The following is a 26,515-nucleotide window of genomic DNA, read 5'->3' on the forward strand; positions in this document are numbered from 1 at the left end:
CAGAGTCTCCCCTCGCCTCAGTGTCTCTATTGCATTAAAATTGAGGTGCAGGATGGGGCCAGGAAAAGTGGGGGATGGGAAAGGTACAAGAAACTCCTGCAAAGTCTCTCCTCCAACAAAAAAAGACCAGACTGTGGTGTGGCATATGTTGAGCCTCTTCTCCATTGTCAAGACATCAACTCCAGCCGGTTAATGTCTGGTTCAGTTCTAGCCAAGTTGGGTGCGTCTCTATTGGTGTGAATGTTGGCAGGAACGTAGATGGATGCTGTGGTTGATTCTTCGATGTTGACCTTTTGCCCTTATGCTGTGTGCAGTCAGAACTCGTGTGTGTCAAAAAGGCGTCCAGCGTCTCTAGTTGGACGCATGTTTACTTTTAAATCAGACGGTTGATATCAAGGATCAAAATCGCTCCAGATGTACGTCTGAGCAAAGTGTGAGAAAGATGTGCGCTGGGTGGAGCCTTTTGATCTTACTTTTTTTTCCTCTCGCTGTCTCTGGCGTACAATTGCGGATGAAGTAGAGAGGGGCTTGACTTTACTTACTGAAAGCAAGAAAACGTCGTCGTTGGGCACCTCTGCACCGTGTTTGAATTCACCTGATAATTCTAAGGATTTCCGAGTTTGGGAAGTTTCACCACCTGCTCCGGGAGCTGCGTGCTGACGAAGGTCGCTTCCAGCGGTATTTTTGTCTCACCCGAGCCCAGTTTGACAATCCGGTGACTCGCATTGGTGCCTGCATCTTCTAACAGGTCACCAGCTACAGCTCACTACGTCACATGGCAGAGTCTCTCTGATTAGTTGATGCTCAGTATCCAGCTGTAAAATTTCAGATTTTCCAAATCTAGTATCTGCCGCTTAGGATGTGCTTCATATGAGTCAAACTCTCAAATCGAGCAGCGACAGATGCACAAAACGCATCAAAATGCGATGCGCAAGACATGTAAACTGCATCAGGAGACTTTTCAACGCGCCCTAGACGCATCTCCACATAGACTTTGCATGTGAACCAGAAGCTCTGAAACTTGAATCATGTTCGGTCTGAACACACTATTAAGTTGCCATTGTCTCCAAAATCTTGCTGTATATTTGTTTGCTGCAGGTTGCCTGATCCAGTTGACAGAGTATTCGCCAGTGATTTGAGTCTGTTTTGTTTTAAGTCTGGATTTAATCACCCCTGAGGTAGTTCCAAAAAATAATGAGAAGCTGCACAGGATCTAGACATGGAGACAAAGCCACTTCCATAGAAAATGTTTTTTAGAGGAAGGAGCACCAACGTAACAGCAAGAATCCCCTGCTGGTGGTCCATACCAGCTGATTGACATTACTAGCAGTTTATCTGCGTATAAATCTAGTAATATAGATCTGAGGTCAGCTTGTAAAGTAAGGTGTTCCGGGTCGTTGTTAGGGTTATCTATTTATATCTGAGTCAACCAGGAGACATTGCAGAACCACGTCTGATTGGGGCTTTTGATTACTTGAATCCACATCAGTCTCAACAAACTCAACAAGATTGATTGCTGACCTACTTCCAGCAAATAAAAAAGGTAAATAATAGTAATAATAATAATAACAACAAGTGGAAAACTCTCCAGTTCCTAAAATTTAATTAAATCCATAGGTGACTGCTACACATCCATGTGTGAACCTGAAAGAATTACCCTGCGGTGTTTTTTTCCTGCTCAGCATAATTTAGTGTCCACAGTACAAGAGAGTGAGCATTAAAAAGGTTCTTAATGAATACCATCAACCATTCATCTCCACAATCCCACCTGCTGGTCTTCCAGCCCCCTCCTCTCGGAGTCTCAGCAGGATTTTGTTGATAATGAGGTGTGGTGTTGTCAGAAGCACAGTCCAGACTCATCCATCCACCCTGCTTAGTAAGAGGCACGGTACAGCAAACACATCCACACTCGCTTGCACACGCAAAGTCAGAAAGTCACAAAGTGCATACGCCCAGATGCGAAAGTCTGGGCGACAAACAGAGCACATATGGACACGGGAGGTGGTGATGCGATTTCACGCAATCACCTGGAAGAAAGCAGCTCTTTGCTCCAAATGTCATGTGTGAGGTACTTTGTTTAAGGAGAAAACCAAGAAGTGACGTTACAGGGCAATCAGGTTTGGATTTTTATGCTAATTTGGTAAAGTCTAAGGAAGTCCAGTTGGATGCATTGTGCATTAATCCGTAGCGAGCAAGAATGTGGTGACAGTGGAAAGAAAAAATGTCCTTTCCACAGAAAAGACCTCAAGCTTGTTTTTGAATTAATCTTTAAAATGTGATAGCATTGTATCTTTGTATCAGAGACAGCTGGGGTTCGCTCAAATGACTCACTTTTACCCAGAACTTAAGTTCAGCAGTTGCCTGCGTGGAGAAAGATAATTGAAACAAGCCCTAATGCCTGGTTCACATGGCAAGATTTTAAAATTTGTCTGCTGATTTTCAAAACCTGACGATATATCCTCGGTATGACAGGTCTGGTTGTACTGTGTGTGGTGTTGCGCCACCCAGCAGGAGAAACACACCATGCATTAACTGATTTTCACTCACCAACATTTAGATGTCGATGGAAAATCTGAAAAGCGTAAACAAGCAAGGCCAACTAAGGTGCAATGGCGATAGTTTAACAGAGAAGGCTAATCATCCTACAACATCCACCGGACTTTGTGCTGCACCATGGACGTTGTTTTGTCTGTGTATTTTGGATTCTCCTTCATGTTTCGCTTTCTGATTGGCTACACGTCACATTCAACGGACATCAGGCCACACCCACATGAAGCCATATCGGGCCAAGGCTACCAGACACGATGAATAATCCCACACAACAAGAATTTCTCTTAAGATTATCTTCAGTCATCCCAATAATCGATGCATCCTTAAGATTGTTGGAAAAGGAAAATTGGGACAAAAAACAAAAATTGTCATAAAACTCTTCCTGTGAATCAGGAATAAGAAAATGGCGGCCCAGTGAAAGCCGCAAATTGCCCCAACACCATCACCTCTGTTCTCCCGAAACTGTCAGCTTCACAGAATCATTTTCCACAGGTAGCTGTGGTGCATAACCAAGGAGATGTTTTCCACCCATGGAAGCCTAGAGGAAAAGATTTTTCAGGTTGGCCCACAAGAAATCGAGTCACATTTAAAGAGTTCCACTTTACGGACAAAGACTGCACATGGCCATGGACATGATGCGGAGTATTACAGGATTGATGCTGACCTTTCTTGCATGTTCAAGGATGACATTATAACTTCTGCATATCTTTAATGTACCAGCATATGTGGGTATGGTAATTAGCAGATTTGTGCCATCAGTGCGTTTTCTGAAGTTTCGTGAGACTAAAATGACTTTATTCAGACTACCACTATCTTTTGTTTAATGCTCTAACTCTTAACCCTTACCTATAATTCCTTTCAGGTATACCAGCTATTTCCTTACTTCTTATTGCCTTTTTCTCCAAGTGTTTTATTGCCTTTCCTCTCTGCTCTTTCTTCCCTTCAGGAGGTTGAAGGGTAAGTGAAGAACATTGGACCCCAGTAAAGAGCCTCACGTTATAGTGTGTGTTTGTGTGCGCAGTCTGTCATTGCTCATTTCTGGCATTCTCAGGAGCTGTTTCCTGACCCACAAGCTACAGAATAAATACACTTTAAATTACTGCACACACATCCACACCCACGCCCACACTGTTCCCTCGTCTCACTTTCTTTCTGTTAAATTAGGGGTCTTGGGATTTGTGCCAGCAAAGCCATTGGCAACTCTTCTCCTCTCTTTGCGCCCTTTGTTTAGAAACTGGAAAAAAAAAAATATATATATAAGTGGGTCTGATGATGGACAGCATTTAAAACAAAGAGGTGTTTAAAATTAATACGTTTCTTTCCAGAAAAAACAGAAAATGTGAGCACAGAGAATCCAAGGGATACCTTTTGGTTTACACAGCAAGATTTTAAAGTTGTCATCCGATTCTCAAAACTTGCCACCACACACTCGGCGCTAAAACATCGTAGGGTTAACCGGTTTGGTCGTACAGTGTGTGGTGTTCAGCCACAAGGCAGGAGCGACACGCCACACACTAACTGATTTCACTCACCGACATCCAGGTGTCTCGCAAAACTTCTCAAGACCAAACGCAAGTTCAGCATAAACAAACATGGCCGACTGGGAATCGGGTTTATCACTCGCACACCAATCATCTCCTGATCTCGAGAAAACAAACCTTGTTTTCTCGTTATCTCGAGAAAACCATCGGGAAAAAGCAGATGTGGAAAACGTTTGCTCTTGGCTCCCATAATACTAGCTGCCAATACACTTTATTGTGCTTTTCTAAGTTTATACACACTGCCCCCTCCCACAAAAAATCCTTGCCCAAATTCACATTTTTATCTGTTTCAGAAAAGGTTAAGGACTATTTTAAACTTTTAAGTCCTAAACAGAGTGCCAGCAACTGACCCAAATTTGTAGTACCGTAATTCTGCCACATTTGGTGCCATCTGAAAAATTCCAACGGTTTCAGAAAGGGGAGTCGTTGTGCTTTTCAGCCAATATCAGGTTATTATGGTAATTTCACTCCCTGCTGCAGCAGGGAGTGAAATTAATCTGAGATTGCTCTTTTAATAGATGGTAAGTTGCAAAAATAGATATTGAAAGTTCCAGTTGTTATGGATAAATGGGCAAATATAGTTACCCACAGGACGTTTAAAGAACTGGGCGCAATTAAAATAACATCCAGGCAGAGATTTTAAATTTAGGACATAAAGGGTTAAATCTTTATGCACTAGACAACAATTGTATACCTGCTTGGTGCTGGAAATAACTCGACTTGCCTGCACACAACCTGAACCACATCCAACACCTGGGAATGAATTGGCATGGCGACTGCGAGTGGACCAACCTCGGTAAAGCTTTTGCGACTGAATGGCAGCAAATCCCTGCAGGCGGCTTTATGAATCTTAGGCTGTGGTCAGAGCTTAACGCAGTGAAAAAACACTAAAGTCTTTCCCTCTGCGAATCTCCACCAAGGTTTGGCCTTTTGCAATTCCCAACTTCAGCTAGCCGTGACTTTCTGCTGCCTCCACATTCCGTGGGATGTTGAATTACTGTCCATTTTCTCTGCAGTAGGCGTGGGTGCTGGCGGTAAAAGCCCACCCCTCCTCTCCCTCCCTTTTCGCTGTGGCCGTCAGTGCCCAGTTAACTGCATATGTTACACCTTGAAGAGCAAATAATCTGTCCTGATTTAAAACCTATAAATAAATAGAAAAAAAAAAAACAGTCCGCTGTACATTTGGCGCTTGTAGAAGAACTAAAAGTCCCTCTTAGGAAAGTCTGTTTTACATCCCGACAATTACAGCCGTCTAAGGGAGAGTGAAATAATGATGATGTTGAACTGTGATCCATCTACTCATTCTTTAAATATGTATCCACCCCAGCTGCGCCAAGAGACAAATGAAACAACCAAATCTGACAGAGTGAGATTATGCAGCGCACGACTATATATATCTCTGACCCCGGGCTGTCAGTGCATCTTGTCCTCATCAGTTCTGTGTCCTTCCCACAGTCTAACAGCGAGGCTGGGTGGAGCTAATATGGCGCTCCTCAGTGTCGGTGTAATGCGCTGCTGTCCTCAGCGTCGTGTCTTATCTACTCCAACATCTGTCTCGCTCTACCTTCGTATCCTTCAGTCCTCTCATGTAGCTGGGATGTGGAAGTGTTTGTCATCTTCAGAGGCCGAGGAAGTGTTAATCCTACAGGGGAGCAGAACCCCTGATCCTTTACAATACGAGAATCAATGTTTGTGATTAAACATCAACCATTCCAACAAAGACTGAGACTCGTGTTGTGTTAGGTATAATGATAAACCCTGACACATAGAACATTATCTGCACTTATATCACCATACAAGCAATTCCTTTGGGGCTCTAAGTGATGAATTTGAACCGTTTTTGCGGGAACAGACTGATCATACAACAAGCAACAGCCCTAATTTAAAACACTTCTTGTTTCCCGTGTTGTCTTCACTGCAAAAACACAAAATCTTACCAAGTAATTTTGGTCTAGTTTCTAGTGCAAATATATTAGTACACTTAAAATAAGACAAAACTAACTTACAAGTAACATTTTAGCAAGATATAGAAGCTTGCTTTAAGTAAATAATTTCTTCGTACTGATGAAAAAGTACTTGTTCTATTGTTAACTTATGACATGGGAAAAATGTATTGTTATAAGTGAAATAATCGGCCAGTGGAATAAGTACTTTATTAAGATATTTGCACTAGAAATTAGACCAAAATTACTTGGTAAGATTTTGTGCTTTTGCAGTGAGACCAGTCTAACGGTGACATAAAAAAGCTGAGGCAGAATCTTTTTCAGGAAAATAAATGCTACTTGCCAATGTTCCCTCACTGAGGAGAGGCGTTTAAAACGAGGAGCGAGAGCTGCTATTAAAAAATACTGACTAAAAACAGAAAAGTGCTCACCTGAGGCATTTTTCAAGTAGCCATTAGAGTCCGCTGTGGTGTACATGACATAAGGGCCTGGCTGATTCACACCAAACGGCTGTTAAAATAAAACACACAGACACAATTTAAAGAAAAAAGGCTGAACATTTCTGACATTTTACACAATCTTCTCACCATCACAGGTGCAAACGCAAAAGGCCAGACGTAGCTGGCTTGAACCTGCCCGACTATAAACGACTGTGACATTTGCGTGTCCGTGCGGGGTAGATGGTTAGACCTCGTCTCATCTCCTCATTATGAAAGGATGGAAAGGAATGAGGAGACCCGTCGAGTCGTCCTTCGCTTTCCATCGGCTAATCACGAGCCCGTCACACACGCAGACACGCTGCGGGAAAGACTCGGCCCTTTATGCGGTGACACGGCGGCGCTTTGGGTGAGAGAGGAATAGGAATGAGGTAAAAAAAAAAACAACAACAAAAAAAACCAGACAGACGAGGGGAAAAGAGAGTGAGAGATGAGAAAAGCGTTGAGGAGAAGACTAACGGGCTGAACGCGTGAAGGGGGACGAGAGGTGTGACTAAGAAGAAGAGGGGTAGGACAGTGGAAGAGAAAGACGCGAGCGGGGCTGATGGATGGGAGAGGATAGGAGTTAAAGCAGCCGCGAGCTCCACTCGTCTACCGCATTCATCATATTTTTCACTTAGACAAGCAGGCGGAAGAGTCGACAGACAGGGGAGCAAAACAACCGGCAGCCTCTTGTTGATGTCATAGATAATGTGTTTTGCAAAGGACTTCTCCACCAGTGAAAGGTTTTGGGAGAGGAGTAACAGAGCCGGATGCTGTTTTTTTTTTTTTACCTGTTTATTTCTCCTGCTTGTCCACCCCCACAGGTGATAATTGGCCATTAGCGCTTTCACAATAAATACAACGTGTCTCACAGCAAAGCATTCAGCGCTTTTCATCGAAAACTGCACACAGACCGAAAATGATTGTGACTGCTAAATATTGTGCCAAGTAAGCTCAAAATAAGAGCTTCTTCAACGAGGGCAATCTGAGCAACAGTTATTATATCATTACACCACGTAATTTAGCAGTAAAAGTAATCATTTAAGGTCGTAAAGTGAATAGAAAGTTAAGAAACAAAAGCTAAGGAAGTCAAGGTGTTGATTTCTCTCAGATATTAACAGCAGGTTTCAACCAACACATTAACTTCATTAGCATTTGATCGCTTTTTAATGGTATCTACACTTTCAAGATTGGTTTTGTGGTCAAATTGAAACGATTAATCATAATTAGTTGATCATCGAAAAGATTGTCGACTTTAACTTAGAGACTCAAAAAAAGGCCATTTACTGAAACAACAACACAGTCTGAGCAGTAACTAAGCCAAAACTACAAAAATATAAATGTTTTGCATTTAAGATAAAAAAAACAACAAAACAACTTTGTCTGTAAATATGTTCAACCGTTAGGAATAATTTTAGCTTCTCCTGGTTTACATTGTGTAAGAAAAATCTCCACTTGAGCACCTTCTGCTATCAAATTTCAAATTATTAATTGGTTAATTGAAAAACTACTGAACGGATCAGCCCTAAACCTTATTGATTCTGAGTCAAGTAGAAAGGGCCGAGCTTTCCACATGTTGATTTTAGACATATTTTCTTAGCTGCTGATACATGTATACTAAAGTAATTCTATATTATTGCATTTTTGACAATAAATTCTTTTGTTTAAAAATAGAATTTAACTATTTGTTCAATTGCATTTTTTAATGCTTTTCTAATATTTTATCAAACAAGCACATGATTAATCGATTAATCGCCAGAACAATTGATAGATGAAACGATTACTAAGATAATGTTGGTCAACAGTTAAAAAATGGTCTGGGGCTTTTCAACTGTTTTAGGGTCATGGTGATGTGCTGAATCCAAAAATCCCATTGGTTTTGCTCAATCAGGTCAACTTTCTGAACTATGGAGCAACATCAGCTTCAAAATGCACGACTTGTTCTCACATCTGGATCAGTTTGCTGATAATCTGGATCAATGAGTGACGAGCAGGAGGAGAGACTCCATCAGGACCGAGAAGAGACGGAGAATTTTAAACAATGAAGATGTAATGTTCAATTTATATGTACTTACCCTTATCAGTGTTTATTGTTCAATTTGCAGAAATCCAAGTTTGTAGCATTTAATTAATACACTCTTTTCGAAAACATTTTTTTTTCTCCTAAAATCTCTTTTGGATGAGAATTATTAAAGGAAATGAACTGATAATGTCACACACACACAAATAAAAGAATAAAAATCTGACCTGAGTGAGAAAAATGGATGTCACTTTTGGATTCAGCTGTGCAAAATAGTCCTAATTCAATTGAAAAAACACAGAGAACTTCTAAAAAATATATTTTTTGTATCCCAGTATAATCAATGTAAACATGATTTAGGGCTCTGATACCTCAACCACTACGCAACAGATGGGATGGGGGGAGTAGGAACTTGTGGAAGTTATGAGAAAATCCACTCCACTGTAAGTCCCAGTAGAGATCACAGCTGTCAAAGTATCCCAGACTAATAAACACATCTCAAAGTACATTTTCAAATGTCAAGAGTGTTTAAAAAAAAAGAAGGAAAAACTCCAGCTGTTTATCAAATAAAATCCAACAACGTTGTTTTATTGCAAACAGACCCGGTGATGTAAAGACGAAGGTGTTTGGATGCTGGTTTACAGAGGTGTGTGTAGAAATCACTGTGATTTACAGTTTGCAACCACAGCTCTCCATCAGAGAGACATGGGACGATGCCACTGCCTCTGATCTGAACCGTTCTTAACCACTCAGAGAAGGAAGGCTAAAAGAAAACAAAACCCCAGAGGAAACTCTTATTTTACTCTCTTATTTTGTTTTTGTCTTCTGCTTCAGTTCTTCTCATATTTTTAAAAACAGCAAAGCCTTTTACAATTGTCGTTTTAGGAACCCTTTCTCAATCTTGTTTAAAGCTTATTTTAAACCCTTCTCCGGTCTTAACATAACAGGAAATTTTCCTCATGTTAAAATGTTGCAGCAAAAAAATAAAAAATAAATAAAAAATCAGCCATGCTGTTTTGATCCCCCCTCCTTCAGCAGAATGATTCAGTCTGAGCTTGTTGATAGAATCCCTCACTGGTTCACTCTGCAGTGCTAATATACCAACATACTAACAATAATACTAATATGCTGACATGTCGTCAATATGTCAGTGGCTCTTTCAAAAATAAAATATAAAAAAAAGCTGTCGCCATATTGAAGAGAAAACAAACAGCGGGTAATTATATGGAGCTTTTACAAAAGGTACGGCTTGCTGATCAAGGTTGCTGCTCACATTCTCCTCCTTTAGCTTCCATGTTGCTAGCCAACAGCTTAGTGATTGTTTAGAAAGGTTTATGTAAATGCAGCATTAACGACAAAAAGAAAATCACTATTTTTTTTTTTCATTATTATATGCAAATGGTATGACTTGGATTCCTTTTATCGTAATAAAAACAAAATGGATCAACTGACAAGTTTGGTTTTGCTCAATATCGAAACAGTTTACTGACTGAATGTTCAAATTATTTCTACACTGCAAAAGCACAAAACCTTACAAAGTATTTCTGGTCCAGTTTCTAATGCAAATAACTTGGTACAAATTAGCTTTGCTTAAAAGAAAATAAAACTAACTTCCAGGTAACTTTTCAGCAACATATACTAGCTTGTTTTAAGTCAATAATTTCTTAATAATAATTAAAAATCACTAGTTCCATTGGCAGATTATTTTACTTATAACAAGACTCCCCCCCACATTATAAGTGAAATAGTCTGAATGTGGAACTAGAACTTTTTCATCAATACAAAGGAATTATTGGCTTAAAACAAGCTGCTACATCTTGCTGAAAAGTTACTTATGAGTAAATTTGGTCTTATTTTAAGTGCACTAAGGTATTTGCATTAAAAACAAGACCAAAAATATTTGGTAAGGTTTTGTGTTTTTCTTCTTTTGTACTAAAGTTTTTCGAAAGTTCTTAAAAACCAATGTGATCCGGGCACACAGGAGCTTTTTAAGTCAGAAAGTTAGAGTAAAAGGTTTCTCACCTTGACATCGTCAGGACAGGCGTTAGAGCAGAGGCCGCTGAGCACTGTGGGAGAAAGAAACCCGTTAGAATCAGCACCAGAATCTCTGCTTTCCAGAATATCACACTGAGAAGGATTCGCTTACAAGGCGACTCTAAGTGGGTCCAAAATGGCTGACAGTAGGAGGGAAAAAAAAGATGTAGAAACTCTGACCGGGGCTCAAATGATTCTCATATTTTCATGATATCAAACACAATTTATTAATCACACAAATGCAAAGTAGATTTGGTCAAGACAGGAAAAAAAAGGGCTAGAAATAAGCTGCCTCTAATGATAAACAAACAAAAAAAATAATAGTGTGGAAACTATTAACATGAACATGTGTGCCGGGAGAGCGTTTTACTTATTTGTGCATACGAGCGGAGCGAGGACAAAAATCGACTGAATTGTAAATCAGTCATTAGTTGAGAGCCTTTATTAGCATACTAATGGGGTCCTGGGTCTACGGTTGCCTTAATTTGGCTGATGGACTCAAACTAAAAACATAAATAGTGTTCTCTTGGGCTGGACATAGCGGTGTGTTCCACGGTGCAGCGCTAAACTGTGCCGAAACCGTGTGAACCAGAAATGACGGAACAACAAGCAAATGTCTGAAGGTTAATATTTGTCAAATTATTGTGTAATTAACACTGCCCAAAGTGTCGCACATCAAGGTGAAAAAAAGACCAGGAGTGGAGGTAAATTTTTTTAAATGCCCCCTTGAGCTGCACAGTTATTAAATTATAAGTCGTCATTGGATTATCAATGTTTTAATATACTAATTGGAAGGCATGCAGTACTTGGTGGGAAATTACATTTTAAGCAACGTGCAATAACTCTCTGCTTGCAAATAATATTGTCTGGACTCTCATGGCCCTTGATGCGTGAATATGCCACAGTGTTGTGCGGCGAACTCATTAAGCCCCATGGAAACGATGGGAACGCACATTTGACGGAGAACGAGAGCAAAACTAGCTGTGTTTCAATTACAAATGTTTGTAAAACTTTTAGATATACCGCTAATGTTGAAAAAACACAATTTTGCAATGGCGGTGTTTCCACTAAATGAGAAGCGCAATTAAAATCACATGTGAATTAGTTTGCTCACGAGATAAGTCACCGAAAAACAAGCCGCGCCATCATCCTCCTGCTACTTCCTGTCTTCTTCTTGTTTACACCAGTGGGAACATCCGGTTGTTGATCACGCACAACTTGTGTGATACAAAAAAGTGTTTCCATTGCAGTTTTGTAAGAAAAGCCAACTTCTATATACAGCCAAAATAACCCACCTCATTTGATCAAACAGTTGATCAAAATGTTATTTTATTTTTTTAAATTGCCGTTTCCATTAAGCTAAATTTATTTTCAAAATGTCAAATTGCAAAATTACACGATCAATGGAAAATACTCGAGGCAACAGTGCAGTTGAGAAGGGAACAACATGATGTGATTTTACATAATACTGCCCCTTTAAGACAGCTGATCACACCGCATTTAGTGGCATCAGCGTAACGGGGGATGAAAACAAATGTTCCCAATATTGTCAAATTATTTTAGACATATCTCTGTCCTTTTACATCACAATTATGATGGGTGTTAGTCTTCTATTACAATAACTGATATTACTACTTTGTGTTGGTTTATTACACAGACTTCTAATAAAAAGCCATGGGTGTCTTGCAACATCGTCTTGCAAAATTTCAAAGGGTATGAATACTTTTGCAAGAGGATAAGAATTATCTCTGCTCTCTCCCATCAATTCCAGTATCAATTAAAATGCCATGCCAGACTTTAGGCTGTGAATGGACATCTGGGGTGTGAAAACAATGTCTATGTTATATAGAGAAGCTACAGTATATCTCGGCTGCAGCTCGTTAAAATCCAATAACGATCAGGACAATGCAGCGTCGCTCCAAGCTTAATTTGCTGTAAGCTTCTGTAATAAAACTTTGCCACAAACAGAGTTTCTATTCTTGGGGATGCCACATCCAGTAACCGTGGAGACACCTCCTTGAAGCTTTTACCCAGAAGTCTTGGTACAGTATTTTCACTCGAGATGTGCACTTAAAAATGAAAACACTTAAATTCGTAGATTGTGTGTGAATGGCTGTAAAACCACCTTCGTTTTTGCTTAAAGTGGTTATTAACATAAAAGTCTAATTTGACCCTTCTTAGCCTAGAAAGACTGGAGTTTCTAAAGAAATGATAAAAGCCAACATTTCCTTACAATTTGAGTTTTGTAGTTCATAATGCAATAAACGCCACTATCTTTTGCCTCTGAAATAGGCAAATATTTTCTTTTCAATGTGTTTTCCAGAGTGTACCAGCCATACAGTGAAGATTTATTACCTGCAGAGCACATGGCAAACAAATGGTCATAGAACTTCAAGGGGTCACTAGCATACTCAAATGGCGATTATTGTCAAAAAGCAGAAGGATGAGAAAAAAACAACCAAAAAAAACCCCCATAAATAACGGCATTTTTCTTTTGAGTTAGAGTCTAAATGAGAAATAAATTGATCTAAGGGGTGTTTGATTCAGCCTACTGATCCTGGATCAATCAATATTCACCTGCCGAGTTATGAAAAGCTGCTGTGTTGTGTTTATAAATCATTTCACCTCTCTTGCAGCTTGTAGATTCTGTTTCTATAAATGACCTTAATATTTTAGGTAATTAATAAGCTGAGAATCCTCCACATCATTCTCCCAAAGAGCTCAGAGCAACATTAGCTCCACAAACAGCATCTTACTGGTTATTAGCGAGTCTCATTAATCCAAACTGCAACAGAAAGGCCTTTGTGCCACAAGCTATGTCATTTCCACTCACTGGGATGTTTAATGTGCAGGGGGACAGCGATGCTTAGAGGGAGAAGCCTCCTGTGGAGAGTTTGTCTTGCAGGGGGGGTGAAGAAAATGCTTTTTTGATCCACTGAACCATTTCCCATAAATGTGTGAATTGGGACCTTTTTCCTTTTTGCCCTGTGACTTGTTTAGGCAGGGTAATAGAGTGAGACGGAGATAAAGTGAGTGTCTCTCACCAAACATGTCACGGCTGACCACCCCGAGAAAAAAATGACATAAAAGGCGCTTCGACTCTCTCAGTCTTAAGTCGTTTATTTTATGCTGTTCCACAAGTTTCTATGTTTCTCGGTTTTGACACAACTTAACCAGGCCAGGCTGACAAAGTTGAGTGTGTGAGTGGAGTTGTGGTTCTTTGGCTTTATATTCACATGTACAGGTAAAAAATAATACAAAAAATATATTTTTTTTTTGTGTCAATCTAAATCTTATATATTGCACAGATTTATTACACATACAGTGAAATATTGTAAGTCTTTACTACTTGTAATGTGAATGACTATGGCTGGAAGATGATAGAAATCCAAAATTCGTCATTTTGAATTGTTCAAAATGATGTTCACCCCCCATCACAATGGGGGTGAACAATATAACACTATTATCTGGAGTTTCTTGTTGTTGTTGTTGTTGTTTTTACCTTTTTCTATGATAAACTAAAATAGTTTTATCTAACTAGCAAACCCACTAATTGGGTAAAATCCACTCTTGCCACATAGTAGTCTTATAACTATATGAAAATGTTCAGAAATGTTTGCAAATACATCAATGTTATCAGTAAACTTTAGCATAAATGTTACCACTGTTGGTGATAGTGTCAGTAGCTGTAATATTTTGCGTCATTTCAAAATTTCACCAACTACTAAAGTACAAATCCTAAATGCAGTAAAGTTTAAAAATGCATATATGTTTAAGTACAACTAAGATATTGAAAATCAAGTTCAGATGACTGTCATATCTTCTCCATCTTGTTAAAAATGTGTAACACGTGCATTATCTTAAGTGAAGTAATTATAGCATTTATGTTTCACAAAATCCTCTTCCATCCTCATGTTTAGACCTAAGTAACCTAAGTTTTTCCAAACAACAGCAAACATGTAAGACAAAAAAACAGAAAAACACTTTTTGTCTGAGGTTTAAATGCAGCAGAATGTTACCCTTGGAAAATGTCTTTCTGAGTTATGCAGCCACATATAGAATGAAAATGTTCCTTCATCTCTTTTTCTTTTCTCCTTTAGAGGACTGAGTTGAGTGTTTTCTTATAATCTTAGATGCTCTAACATAAGTCCAGTTAGCGTACAGAAAGGTTTGAAGTGCTTTGTTGATGTGTTGTGTTGTGGGGACAAGGACAGCCTCATGTTCTAAAGTTCTCAGAACTAAATCGACCAACACATTTTAAAACATCAGACTCAGAATAATTTGGTGTTTGTTTTAAAACAGACCTTGCTTAACAGAGTGGGATTCCTAGCTTGAAAATGTAAAGCATGCTCACTACAGGAAGCTAAAAATGCTTATTTTATATCTTCAAATATTCTAGTTCCTACACAAAAATTGATATAGACAATGTTAATGTTTTCCAAAAATCAAAGATGGAAAAAACACAAATAAATTAATGGATAATCCCTGCATTTAGTTTCTGAGCTTCCGCTACAAAAAAAGGCAAAACGTGCATATTTTCCTCCTTGCTACCTTCTTATGAAGCACTGCTCAAAATCCTCTTAACTTCAAAAAGATTGTGTCAAAACACGCTGCCGTCGTAACAAAAGGATAGATGTGTCCCTCCCACGTGCCATTTTTAAACTTGATCCAACCCCAAAACGAATTGCAACAAATTAGACCAATGTAGTATGCAAATGATGCAGTGTTAAGGCACTGTATACAGCATGACTCCGCTCTGATCCTTTTACATGGTACCTCGTCTGCCGCCACTTTATGGGAATAAACAAGAGAGATTTTTTTTCCCTCCCAGTTTGAAGCTTTGATTTAAAACGAAATTGTGTACGTGTTGCAAAAGCAAATTGACTGCTTTGAAGTTCACAAGCTTATTAAGAAAATGCCTGAGGCACGGTTCAGATGGAGCTTCCATCAAAGATAAACATGCAAACCCTTAGCTGACCACACTACAAACCAGCAACTACTTAACAGGTTGATAATCTTCTCAGTAAGAAGTCCAACTTTGCCAAGGAGACGGACCCTCCTTTAACTGCAGGGACCATGTCTTGTTGCCTTACAAAGTGATTTGATGATTCCTATAATATGGCTGACCACAACGATGAGGCAAACCAGTGCACACTCCTCAAGGGATGAGAGCTTGTTGGTGGTTGAACTTTGGCTGCTGGGGCTTCTTCAGGCTAAGCCTGAAGAAGCGACAGGAAACCCCTTGATGGGGGGCCACCACCTGCAGAAAGAAATGTTAGGATAAGGTGCCATGCAAATTGGACGACAAGCGAGGGCGGGGCATTGATACTAGGTCCTAGCAGCATAATCCAGCTTTAGGGACATTGAATGCCCCCTCATTGAATGAGTAAAGAGCCAAAGCTGTTGTGTTGTTTGAATGATACCACAAGATTAGCCTTCACAGTCTGAGCCTGAGTAGTGTTTTATTATTCGGTATCATGTGCCAGCCTGAGATAGTTCATCAGTGTACTTGTTGCCAGGTCACTTTGGGGCAAAGGTCAGTGATCGACTTTGTAATCGTATCATCTCACCTGCGAACCAATCACCACCCGATAGTGAGTTGAATCCAATGGCAGGGAAGGCTGCTTGACACATCCGTTTAAATGATCTATAATTCACATCCCTGGGAAGTGTGCATTGTAGATCACACCTCCTAATTTCCCTTATGTGTTGAGGAAAATTAGGTATATGAACTCGGAATGGACCATGTGAAGCTCCATCATTGTAGATTGAGCTTCCAGGACCTGAGGCCTGAAGGATCTGGGTACCTGTCATGGTGTCCACCAGCCTGTTGTCTGGTGGACAGTGAACACCAGTGGTAATGGAAGCCATCAGGCTGAAGAAAGAGACCTTTGGGGCTTGGTCTTCCTTTGGGAATCCTGAAGCAGCTGAGAGAGTGAACAGAGAGATTTGGGATGAGGTCGTTGTCAGGTGGTGGTGGAAGAAGCACTTTGTCCTCTACAAAGGACACGGAAAATGGGTTAAAAGATCTGAGTCTGAGGGTTGAGGAGGATGGGATTCCATCACTGTGACAGAAGCTGCCAAAGTAATTAAAAGGTTCAGCCTGAAATTCTGAAACCTCTGGACATTGTGGAGCTGTCATGGTTGTCGCATCTCTTCAATGTCGCCTGGAGGACAGTGAACCAGAGCTTTACCCTCGCAGAATTACTGAAGGGGTTATGGGAGTATGGTTGTCCATTTTACGTGTGTTTTTTTGTATCAGGAGGCCAGACACACAAAATGTGAATGTGGTCAGAAAGCACATTACTTCTAAGTAAACACGAGATCACTAGATTTTAATCATCTATGAAGGACACAACAATCAATAATCTAAATGGATGGGTTGATCCATCACTTGTTTAAATTTAAAGCTGTTAAGGGTCAGGGTACTTTTATAATTGTCTGTAGCTTACACTCAATCAATGGCACTAAAGGATTAAACTGCCATTTGTCTAAAGTAAGACTTCTTGTGAAGGGAAGAAGAGAGAACTAAGGTCAGAGTGAAAACACTGCAGGAGGCCTCACAGTTACTATCCCATGACCTTACGGCACACTCCACCCTACACAATCCTCTCAACCACAACAGAAAGACTTAAAGTTACTGAAGCGAAGCAAATGTTAATGTGTCAGAGAATACATTACCATATAATCAACCTATAATACACTTTCAGAGGTGTCTCTGCATACCTATGGGGACAGTACAGAAGGAACTCTCAGGACAGTCTGTGTTAATCCTGCAGCAAAAAATTCAATGCATTCTGGGTAAAGAGAACCACTTTTTGTCACTGTCTAAAATCTACAGAAAGCGGAATAATTTCACAATACTGTGTCAAATACTGCAATCAAGCCAAGGAGCACATTACCTTAACAGAAATTACATGGATTTTTATTATTAATTTATTTTTTAATTTGTGATGATTAAGGGTCAACATTTAAAATACAAAGCCAGACAATATGTGGGGTGCAGCCTGACATCTTGACAAGGTGCGATGGAAAAACAAAAACAACTTTTGTATTACTACAGCCGCATACTTTTAATCTGTTAAGTTTTTCATTGTTTTTACTTTATTGCCTACTTCACCAAACAAAAGCGTGATTTGTTAAAAAAAAAAAAAAATCTCTGCGGGATTTAAAAATCCCATTTCCACTGAAATGCAGTGACTGTAAAGAACTGGACTAACAAGAGGACAGTCAAATCTCTGTAAATCCGATTTAAAAAAAAATTACACTCAATATACGTCATTCATAACAAAAAAGGGGTTATCGTTTCAAGATGTTCTACATCAGCAAAGGTTTTATCTGCTGGAAACAAAGAAAAAACTTCCTTCACTTCTGAAAGTGGCTGTTGACCTACTTCCCATAAAACATCTTTGTCGTTTGATAGACCACATGAATGAACCATATTAAGTACCAAAATATGGCAAAATAAAAACTGAATAAAGTTACACCCACAATTATTCATACTTCAGGCAGATCTAGATTAAAAGCCATTTGATCAAGAAGTAGGAAGGAAACAAGATGGGTAGAATTTTTAAAAAATCAGTTTTTATCTACATGATATTGAAATAGCATGCAAGACATTTTATATGTGGTTCTCAATCAATAAAGAATTCAAAATATTCAAACTGATTTATATCTGCTGACCAGATTTCTGCATGTTCCTCAAGTATTTTGACACTATTATGTGGTGGACAGGTAAAATTATTTCTCTGTGTTGCTGCAGGGACAGGAACCTTGAAATGAACGGTTAATTTATTGAATATGACTGTGTATACCTAGAAATAAAAGGACACTTTCAGTCAAATCATCTCAAAGTAGCAGTACTGTGAGACATCAAGATGGAAGAAATAAGTACAGGCAGTACATACTAGTACGATAAACACTTGAAATGAATCTACTGATGCACAAAGGGGAGAAGAAATAGAGGCAAGGCAGACATTAACGTCAGTGGATTAATCCCAAATATCTCAGAGACTACAATACTGATCAACATGATTCGGGAGTGTGAGCTGGTCCTGCTTCTTCTGCAAGTGGTTTTGTTCTCCACTCTACAGTATTTGGCTGGTGTGAAACAACTGCATACCAGCTCTGCTTCGCCCAAAACAAGCTTTGTGGAAGAGCTCTCAAACTTCCAGAGGGAAATATAGAGATATTTCAATGCCAGAATCTCTCTCTCACACACATAAACAACAATCCCTAAAGCCTTGGTTGGACTGAGCTAACCTATTTTGTGGCCTAATATTAGGACTGATGACAGCTCTTTTGTGGCGCTAACCTAATCAAGCGGGAGGATGAGCAGTCATCTGTATCCTGCCATGCTCTGTGTGACCACTGGGCTACCTGTTCTATCTCTGTTGTGGTGAAACAGACAATGAAAAATGTTTCATGACTTGATGATGGTGTGTGCATGGTTATGTCCATGTCTGGTTACTGTTTATAACTTCATTTCATTGAGGTTATGGCTTGTAACCATGGTGGTTTATGAGTGCAGTTGACTAATATCGCATGGGATCAAATAATACCTCAACTGCAGCTACACATCCCACATGAGCTGAAAAGGAGACAATGTGAGTGACGAAGAAGAGACATTTTAAACTTTCCTTTCCATAAATCATAATGGCCAATATAAGATTGGGAAACAAGTTGGCATAGGTTTGGGATTAATAAAGTACATTAATAAAATTGTTGAAAGGAAGTCACAAGTCATGTTGAGGATGCAGCAAAGATTCTCGATAATAGAACCAAAACCAGTTTTGAACAATAAAATAATAAAATATTAGGATTCAAGAACAGTGTACAGCATTAAATATATAAACTTTAAAGAAGATAAAATTAACAACAACCAGAACAGTATGTTTGTGTATGCGTTGCCAATGTTTATACCTTTTAACTTAAAAAGCTGGTTGTGATAGTAAAATAAGCTTGCTTTGTTTGATAGTAGAGTAACTGACTACTGAGGTTATAAGGTGTTCAATGTGTTTAGAGAGACAGCCAGGGGGAAGAAACTGTCCGGCATGGCATGGCATGCTATGCTATAGAATGGTATGGTATGCTATGTTACGCTATGGTATGGTATGGAATGGCATGGAATTCTGTGCTATGGAATGGTATGGTATGTTACGCTATGGTAAGGTATGGTATGGTATAGTATGATATGCTATGATATGGTATAGCATGGTATGCTATGCTATGGCATAGTATGGTATAGAATAGTATGGTATGCTATGCTATGGTATAGCATGGTATGGTATGCTATGCTATGGTATAACATGGTATGGTATGCTATGGTATGGTATAACATGGTATGGTATGCTATGCTATGGTATAACATGGTATGGTATGCTATGGTATGGTATTGTAAAGTGTATATTTTGCTACACACCACTATACACCATACACATGGTATGTCATACCATATGTACCATTATACTTTATAGAATAGTATAATGCAGTACAGTATAGAATAGAACAGCATAGTATTGCATGGTAGAGTATAGAATAGTATAGTATAGTATAGAATAGAATGGTACGGTATAGTGCAGGGGTGGGCAACTCCAGGCCTTGAGGGCCGGTCTCCTGGAACTTTTAGATGTATCTTTACTTCAACACACCTGAGTCAAATAATGAGGTCATTAGCAGGACTCTGGAGAACCTGACTGGACTTAGGAGGTGATTCAGCTATTAGATTCAAGTGTGTTGGACCAGAGAGACATCTAAGAGTTGCAGGATACCGGCCCTCGAGGACCAGGATTGCCCACCCCTGGTATAGTGTATTATAGTGTAGTGTAGTGTGGTATAAAACAGTATAGTTTAGTGTATTATAGTATGTTGTAGTGGAGCATAGAATAGTATAGAAGGATTATCAATGCCATGCTGCATTAGCACCCATTGTACTGTACATGTTCACTGCAGAAAGCAAAAAGGAATACATGATTCTAAGTAAAGTATTTACATTCAGGCTAATAAAATTATTTGCAACTTGCAGACAGAGCAAATCACCCCTCTTCGTCTGGCACAACTTTGCACCTGCTGGACTTTTGATTTCTGATGGCTTAGTTTACCACCTGCCTTGATGACAGCAGCTACATGTTCATTTTCCCACTAACTGTGAGCTAAATAGGAAAGATTATTGTGTTGTATTTCTCTTTTGTACACTAAATATTAATAACATAACACCTGCCATGAACATGAAGGAGTCTTCAAGAATGTTTACTGTTGTCATGAAGTGTCATTTGGTCAATAATGACATTTAATGCAAAGTTCTACTAAAATGTGCATTAAAAAGTCCATTAAAAGTTTCAACTTTGCATTAAGTGTCATTATTTACCGAATGACACTTTATTGCAACATTTGTAAACATTCCTGATGACTCTTTCATGTTCATGACAGATGTTATGACAGTGTCATATCAGTCTTATGCATACCCCTTCAAGTACAGTGTTACCATTACTTCAACCTTATAAAACATTGTGCGGCTCATTTTAATTGTGAGTTTCATTTAATTTTACTATGAAATTGCACTTGTTAGGTAGTTAATTCAGTTGAAATACATAGATGTCCAGCCTTATAGCTGTGGGATAGAAGGTTAGCCTATTAGTTGTATGTGTTGTTTATGATGTTCCATTATTACAAGACTGTGGACACTTGATATATTCTATTTGAAGTTGTATCTGGAAATGAGTTGGGGCCGGTAGGTGTGCCTTTTTTCCATTGCCTGTAGTGTATGATATGTGCTGAATCGTCTGCAAAGGGAAGGTACACTCCAGGAAGCGGAGGGGCCTCTTCTGTGACTGCTTTAAACAATGGTTTGACCCTCTCTCTTTGAATCCACAGGACTCTGTTAACTCTGTTTTCTGTGGCTTGCTCGACTATCTCAGGCCTGTATGAGGAAGACAACCGTGTTGTCTTCTTTGATTTTAAGTGCTTTTTTTCTTTACCGTGTTTCTTCTTAAGCTTCTTTGGTCCTGCTTCAGTAGGTCGTCTATGTTTGACTGGAGACGTTAAATGCATTAGAGAGCCTTGTCTGTCTGTCCTTTCTACACTTTTTTGCCTTGTTTTCTTAGCTTTAGATTTCTTTGTTTCTTTACCGTCTGTTTCCTGGACAGTAATAGTATCTCTTAGTGTTGCCTTGCGTTTTGTTGATCTAGCAGTGTCCCGCTCCTCATCTGGTGCTGCTCCAGTTGGTTGTGTAGGTTTCACTGGAGCCGTTAAAGATGTTTTAGGTTTGATTGGAGCAGCTAGAAAAGTTTTAGTGTCTTTTTTCTCATGCTTTAGAGCCCTTTTTAAAGTAACCATTGCAGATTCCTTTGGTTTACCTGTCTTTGATTTCAAACTCTGTCTAAGTGTAACCATTATATCAGGTTTTTCTTGGGCACTGGATATGGCTCCAACAGAACCCTTTTGTCCAGGTCTTCCTTGGACACCGGATATGGATACAGATGTACCCTTTTTTCCAGGTCTTTCTTGGACACTGGATACGGTTCCAGATGTACCCTTTTGTCCAGGTCTTTCTTGGACATCAGATACGGATACAGATGTACCCTTTTTTCCAGGTCTTTCTTGGACACTGGATACGGTTCCAGATGTACCCTTTATTGCAGATCTTTCTTGGACACCGGATACGGTTCCAGATGTACCCTTTTGTCCAGATGTACCCTTTTGTCCAGGTCTTTCTTGGACATCAGATACTGATACAGATGTACCCTTTTTTCCAGGTCTTTCTTGGACACCGGAAACGGTTCCAGATGTACCCTTTTGTCCAGGTCTTTCTTGGACACCGGATATGGTTCCAGATGTACCCTTTTGTCCAGGTGTACCCTTTTGTTCAGGTCTTTCTTGGACATCAGATATGGATACAGATGTACCTTTTTTTCCAGGTCTTTCTTGGACACCGGATACAGTTACAGCTGGAACCTTTTGTCCAGGTCTTTCTTGGACATGAGATACTGATACAAATGTACCATTTTTTCCATTTCTTTCTTGAACATCGGATACGGTTCCAGATGTACCCTTTTGTCCAGGTCTTTCTTGGACATCAGATATGGATACAGATTTACCCTTTTTTTCAGGTCTTTCTTGGACACTGGATACGGTTCCAGATGTACCATTTTTTCCAGGTCTTTCTTGGACACTGGATACAGTTCCAGATGTACCATTTTTTCCAGGTCTTTCTTGGACACTGGATACAGTTACAGCTGGAACCTTTTGTCCAGGTACTTCTTGGACATCTGGATATGTTTTCTTCGTAGCATCTTGTGGATGCAGACTTGGGGCAGAAGAAGCTGTAGGGTCCTCTTCTTTCCGAGCACGTATCAAGAAATTAAGCTCCCATTGCTCTTGAAAGTGGAAAATAAGTTCTGCGTGGTCAATGCCAGGCATAGTTTTCCCAAACTCTAATAGTTCTAAAAAGTACTGACTTTCAAACTTTAGAATATCAGCAGGTTGTGCAAGCGTTACTGCCCGTGTAACGCACTCCAACAAACTCTTCAGCGTATAAATCATGGAAGCCGATTGAAAATTAGCTTTGAAAATATCTTAAATTGCTCCTTGATACAATCTGTTGGATTCTGAAGTAGGAAATTCTGTTATAGCTTCACCATGGATACGACAGATGTCATCAGCTGGTCTCACTTTGTGATGTCATAGGAGTTGAATCTCTGATCCCATGGCATCACTGGAACACTCCGTTACCGTACACTATGTTCTCTGCAGACTACATTATCGAATTTTGGAAATATAAAAACGCTCAAGAAATATTACTGCACAAATGCATTCATGTGGAAATAAGTAGAATGTGATTTGTCTGTATGAAAATTTGCCAAATATCAATAAAAAACAAAATCTAGAAAGAATTTTTTCCCAAAAAATTGTACTTTAAGGGCCTGCCATAGTTTGTCAGTATAGAGTGGCGGTGACCTTTAACATCCGGTATCTAGTTATGTTGTTTATACTGAATTCCAGCTATGAAAGGTTGCCATGGAAACCGACATATAGGCCTGAAAAGTCTTGACCTGCAGTTTGATTTACTATTCTTCTTGCAATAATTTATATAATTTAATTAGTCAAGAATTACAAAAACTAAAACATGCAAACTTTCAAAAACTGCAAGCAGGAAAAAAAATAAGTAGGTAAAAAATATACATTTGATTGTTGATTGTTTTGGTATTCTGACTGACTTTTAGAAACACGATAGAATATTTTCATGATACGCATTTAAGAATCCAGCATTTATTGAACATACTTATTGATAGGTGCTTATTTTCCAATCTGCAAAATTATATCTGACATAAAGCTAAAACTGTACACCAACGTAAACATGCCAGATATCTAAGACCAATGCAGCTAAATAAGAAACAATTCCAGATTCTGTTCAGACAAAACTTCCTTTTTCAAATTGAATGAAATGTTGATGACATAGTTTAGCTAAAACATTTTATTTAATATAGTTACTATAAAATAGATACTAATTCAATAATATTAAACCTAATTCTCCAAATATTTTTCATACTAGTAAAACTTTTAATATCAATTTGCAAATAAAGAAATAACACAAATGCAGCACAAAAGAATTCAAGTACATACAAAATACAGCAAAGCATTTTAAAACTTTTAATGCACAATAGTCACAAATCTGAACAAATGTTCTTTCAGAAAGATATATTTAAAATTTGGTTTTAGAAAGGGCAAGGGCTCAGCATCTTGGCAAACTCTCGAGGCCTGGTCTAAACTCCAGAGAGATGTCGTGACGTTTTTCTTTAGCTACAGTCTGGGAACAGATGTTTCTTATTTTGGGTATATTTAAATGAAATAATGCTGTACCTAAGACATTTTTATATAACACCAAATAATTTCAATATGAGTCAATGAGTCAATCAATGATAACCACTAGGGTTCTCACTTTGGGGTTTGGAGCTACACTATGCCATTCAAAAACACACAAAAAAAGCAAATAACTGAAAAGTAAATATGTGAGTTTTTCAGACCAACAATAGGTAACTCAGTGTAGCAATGAATGGCATCCAAGTTGTTTTGTCAGTGTGGCGACCTTGTGAATTTTTTCTCAAATTGAAACTCTTAAAACAAACTATTACAAACAGATAAGTTAAAGTATATACCCAGGTGATATAAAGGTATTAATGGACAGTAGTGCAATGCTTACTTCAGTTTTCCAAAAACTGAGTCAATGCATGCAAGAGAGGAACATTTGGTTGAACTTGCCTAGCAGCTTAGCTTTGGGTGTAGGATTGACTCCCTGCTGACTTTGTTCTTTTGCTACTTCCCTGATGAGGTGGGGACAGTCAGAGGACAGGCTGCCTGAAGGAGTGCTTGGTGTGGCGGTGACAGACTGAGGCTTTCCTCACCGCTCAGCTAGGTTCCCAAACGTCCAGACTCAGTGTAGATCTACAGATCCAAACTGAATCCCAACAGGAAACATTTCACGTTCAGGTTATCCATATGGACATATTCTATAACTAAATACCTCTTTAAAAGCATGGCTTGTGCTTGCACCTGCCACTGCCCTGGCAGTTACGATAACATTATAGATTACAACAGAGCTACGACTGTGCCAGGCGAGAACATTCATATAAAGTTTGCAGTTAAAACTATTAACTGTCAGGGAAAATATATCCCTCACATCCGTTAAGAAAACACAAACTATTATATACTTTCCAATTTACAGCTGATTGTTCAGAAGACACACAGACACACACACGCACACACACATTGGCAGAGAAAAGTGGAAAATGTGATGAGCAGACCTCGGTAGGCAAACATGACAGGCCGTGTCAGCTCTTGTGGCAACAAATGCAAGTCAATGAGACCTGAGCAGACACAAAAAGTACACACTCTCTCACACACACACACACCCCACACACACAGAGTACCATGCAACAACAACAACTGACAGCTGAGCAGCATTGCTCTGAGATGCTCATCACTTCCTATTGTCCTCAGGCTGCTTTTGCTGACTGTAGGGCTGGTTGGAGGCGTGTGAGGCCACCGCTCCTGCCAACATGCGTCTGACCTGCATCTCACATTGTGACAGGAAGTGAGGTGACATCTGGTCACAAAAAGCAAGAGGAAGTTCAGACATGACCACATGCTCATGACTACTGATCCAACAAGGATGGTAGATGGCAGAGTTGTTGTTCCTACAACTTCTACCGAGCATGTGCTGAGCTCATTTTCAAACAGATGAAAAGTTTTTCTTCTGTCTACCTGGTAACAAACTGTCGTACTGGTTGATGGGCGTTGGTAGTTTCCACCACTTTCATTACCAATTAGATTTGAGCTCTGGTATTTACCACAGCATCAGCATGTCTCACAGCAGACCACACTGGTTTGTTGCCGGACTGGAAGTCCATTCAGTTGGAGTTAGAAGTATTATAAAGAGACAGCTTTAAACAAAAACTCTTACTACACATCCTGCATGTACACTGCAGCTAAAACGATTCATTGTATTAGTATTAGTCAATTATTGAAATAATCGTCAACTAAATTAGTAGCTGATTAATTGTTAACTGCAGTATACATACTTGAAAGCAAGCGATTTGGTGGAAGAACAACGTAGTCAGAGTCTTGAGCCATACATTTTGCATTTACAAAAACCTGTCTGTAAATATGTTATACCAAAAACTCAAGTTGCACAGATTTGGATTCACTTAGTTCTGTGAAAATCTAACCTTTTGCTATCCAATTACTAAATTGGATAATCAAAAAAAATGTATTGCTGTTAAGCAGAAAGGATTGAGCTTTTTACACGTTGATGTTAGAAGTATTTTTTAGCTACAGGTGTCCCCTTTGCTACAAATGATCAAGAGTGAACTAAAGGAATGCTATGTTTTGGCATTTTAGGCAATAAAATGCTTATCTTGTCATTTAGAAAAAGAACTAAATTATTTGTTTAGT

The 26,515-nt window shown here is 39.1% G+C and overlaps 1 protein-coding gene across 1 annotated transcript in view; it reads right to left on the reverse strand.

Annotated features, from left to right (window-relative positions):
• The window catches only part of itfg1 (integrin alpha FG-GAP repeat containing 1), a 169,716-nt gene that overhangs the window by 39,717 nt on the left and 103,484 nt on the right, over window positions 1–26,515 (reverse strand). Inside the window, exons 13-14 of the mRNA XM_005802501.3 lie at window positions 10,556–10,599; window positions 6,466–6,544 (exon numbers count right to left, since the gene is read on the reverse strand). Coding sequence (XP_005802558.1) covers window positions 6,466–6,544; window positions 10,556–10,599 — 123 coding nt within the window. The remainder of the gene's footprint in view (window positions 1–6,465; window positions 6,545–10,555; window positions 10,600–26,515) is intronic.

This window comes from Xiphophorus maculatus, chromosome 4 (assembly GCF_002775205.1).
Source record: "Xiphophorus maculatus strain JP 163 A chromosome 4, X_maculatus-5.0-male, whole genome shotgun sequence".
NCBI lineage: Eukaryota > Metazoa > Chordata > Actinopteri > Cyprinodontiformes > Poeciliidae > Xiphophorus > Xiphophorus maculatus.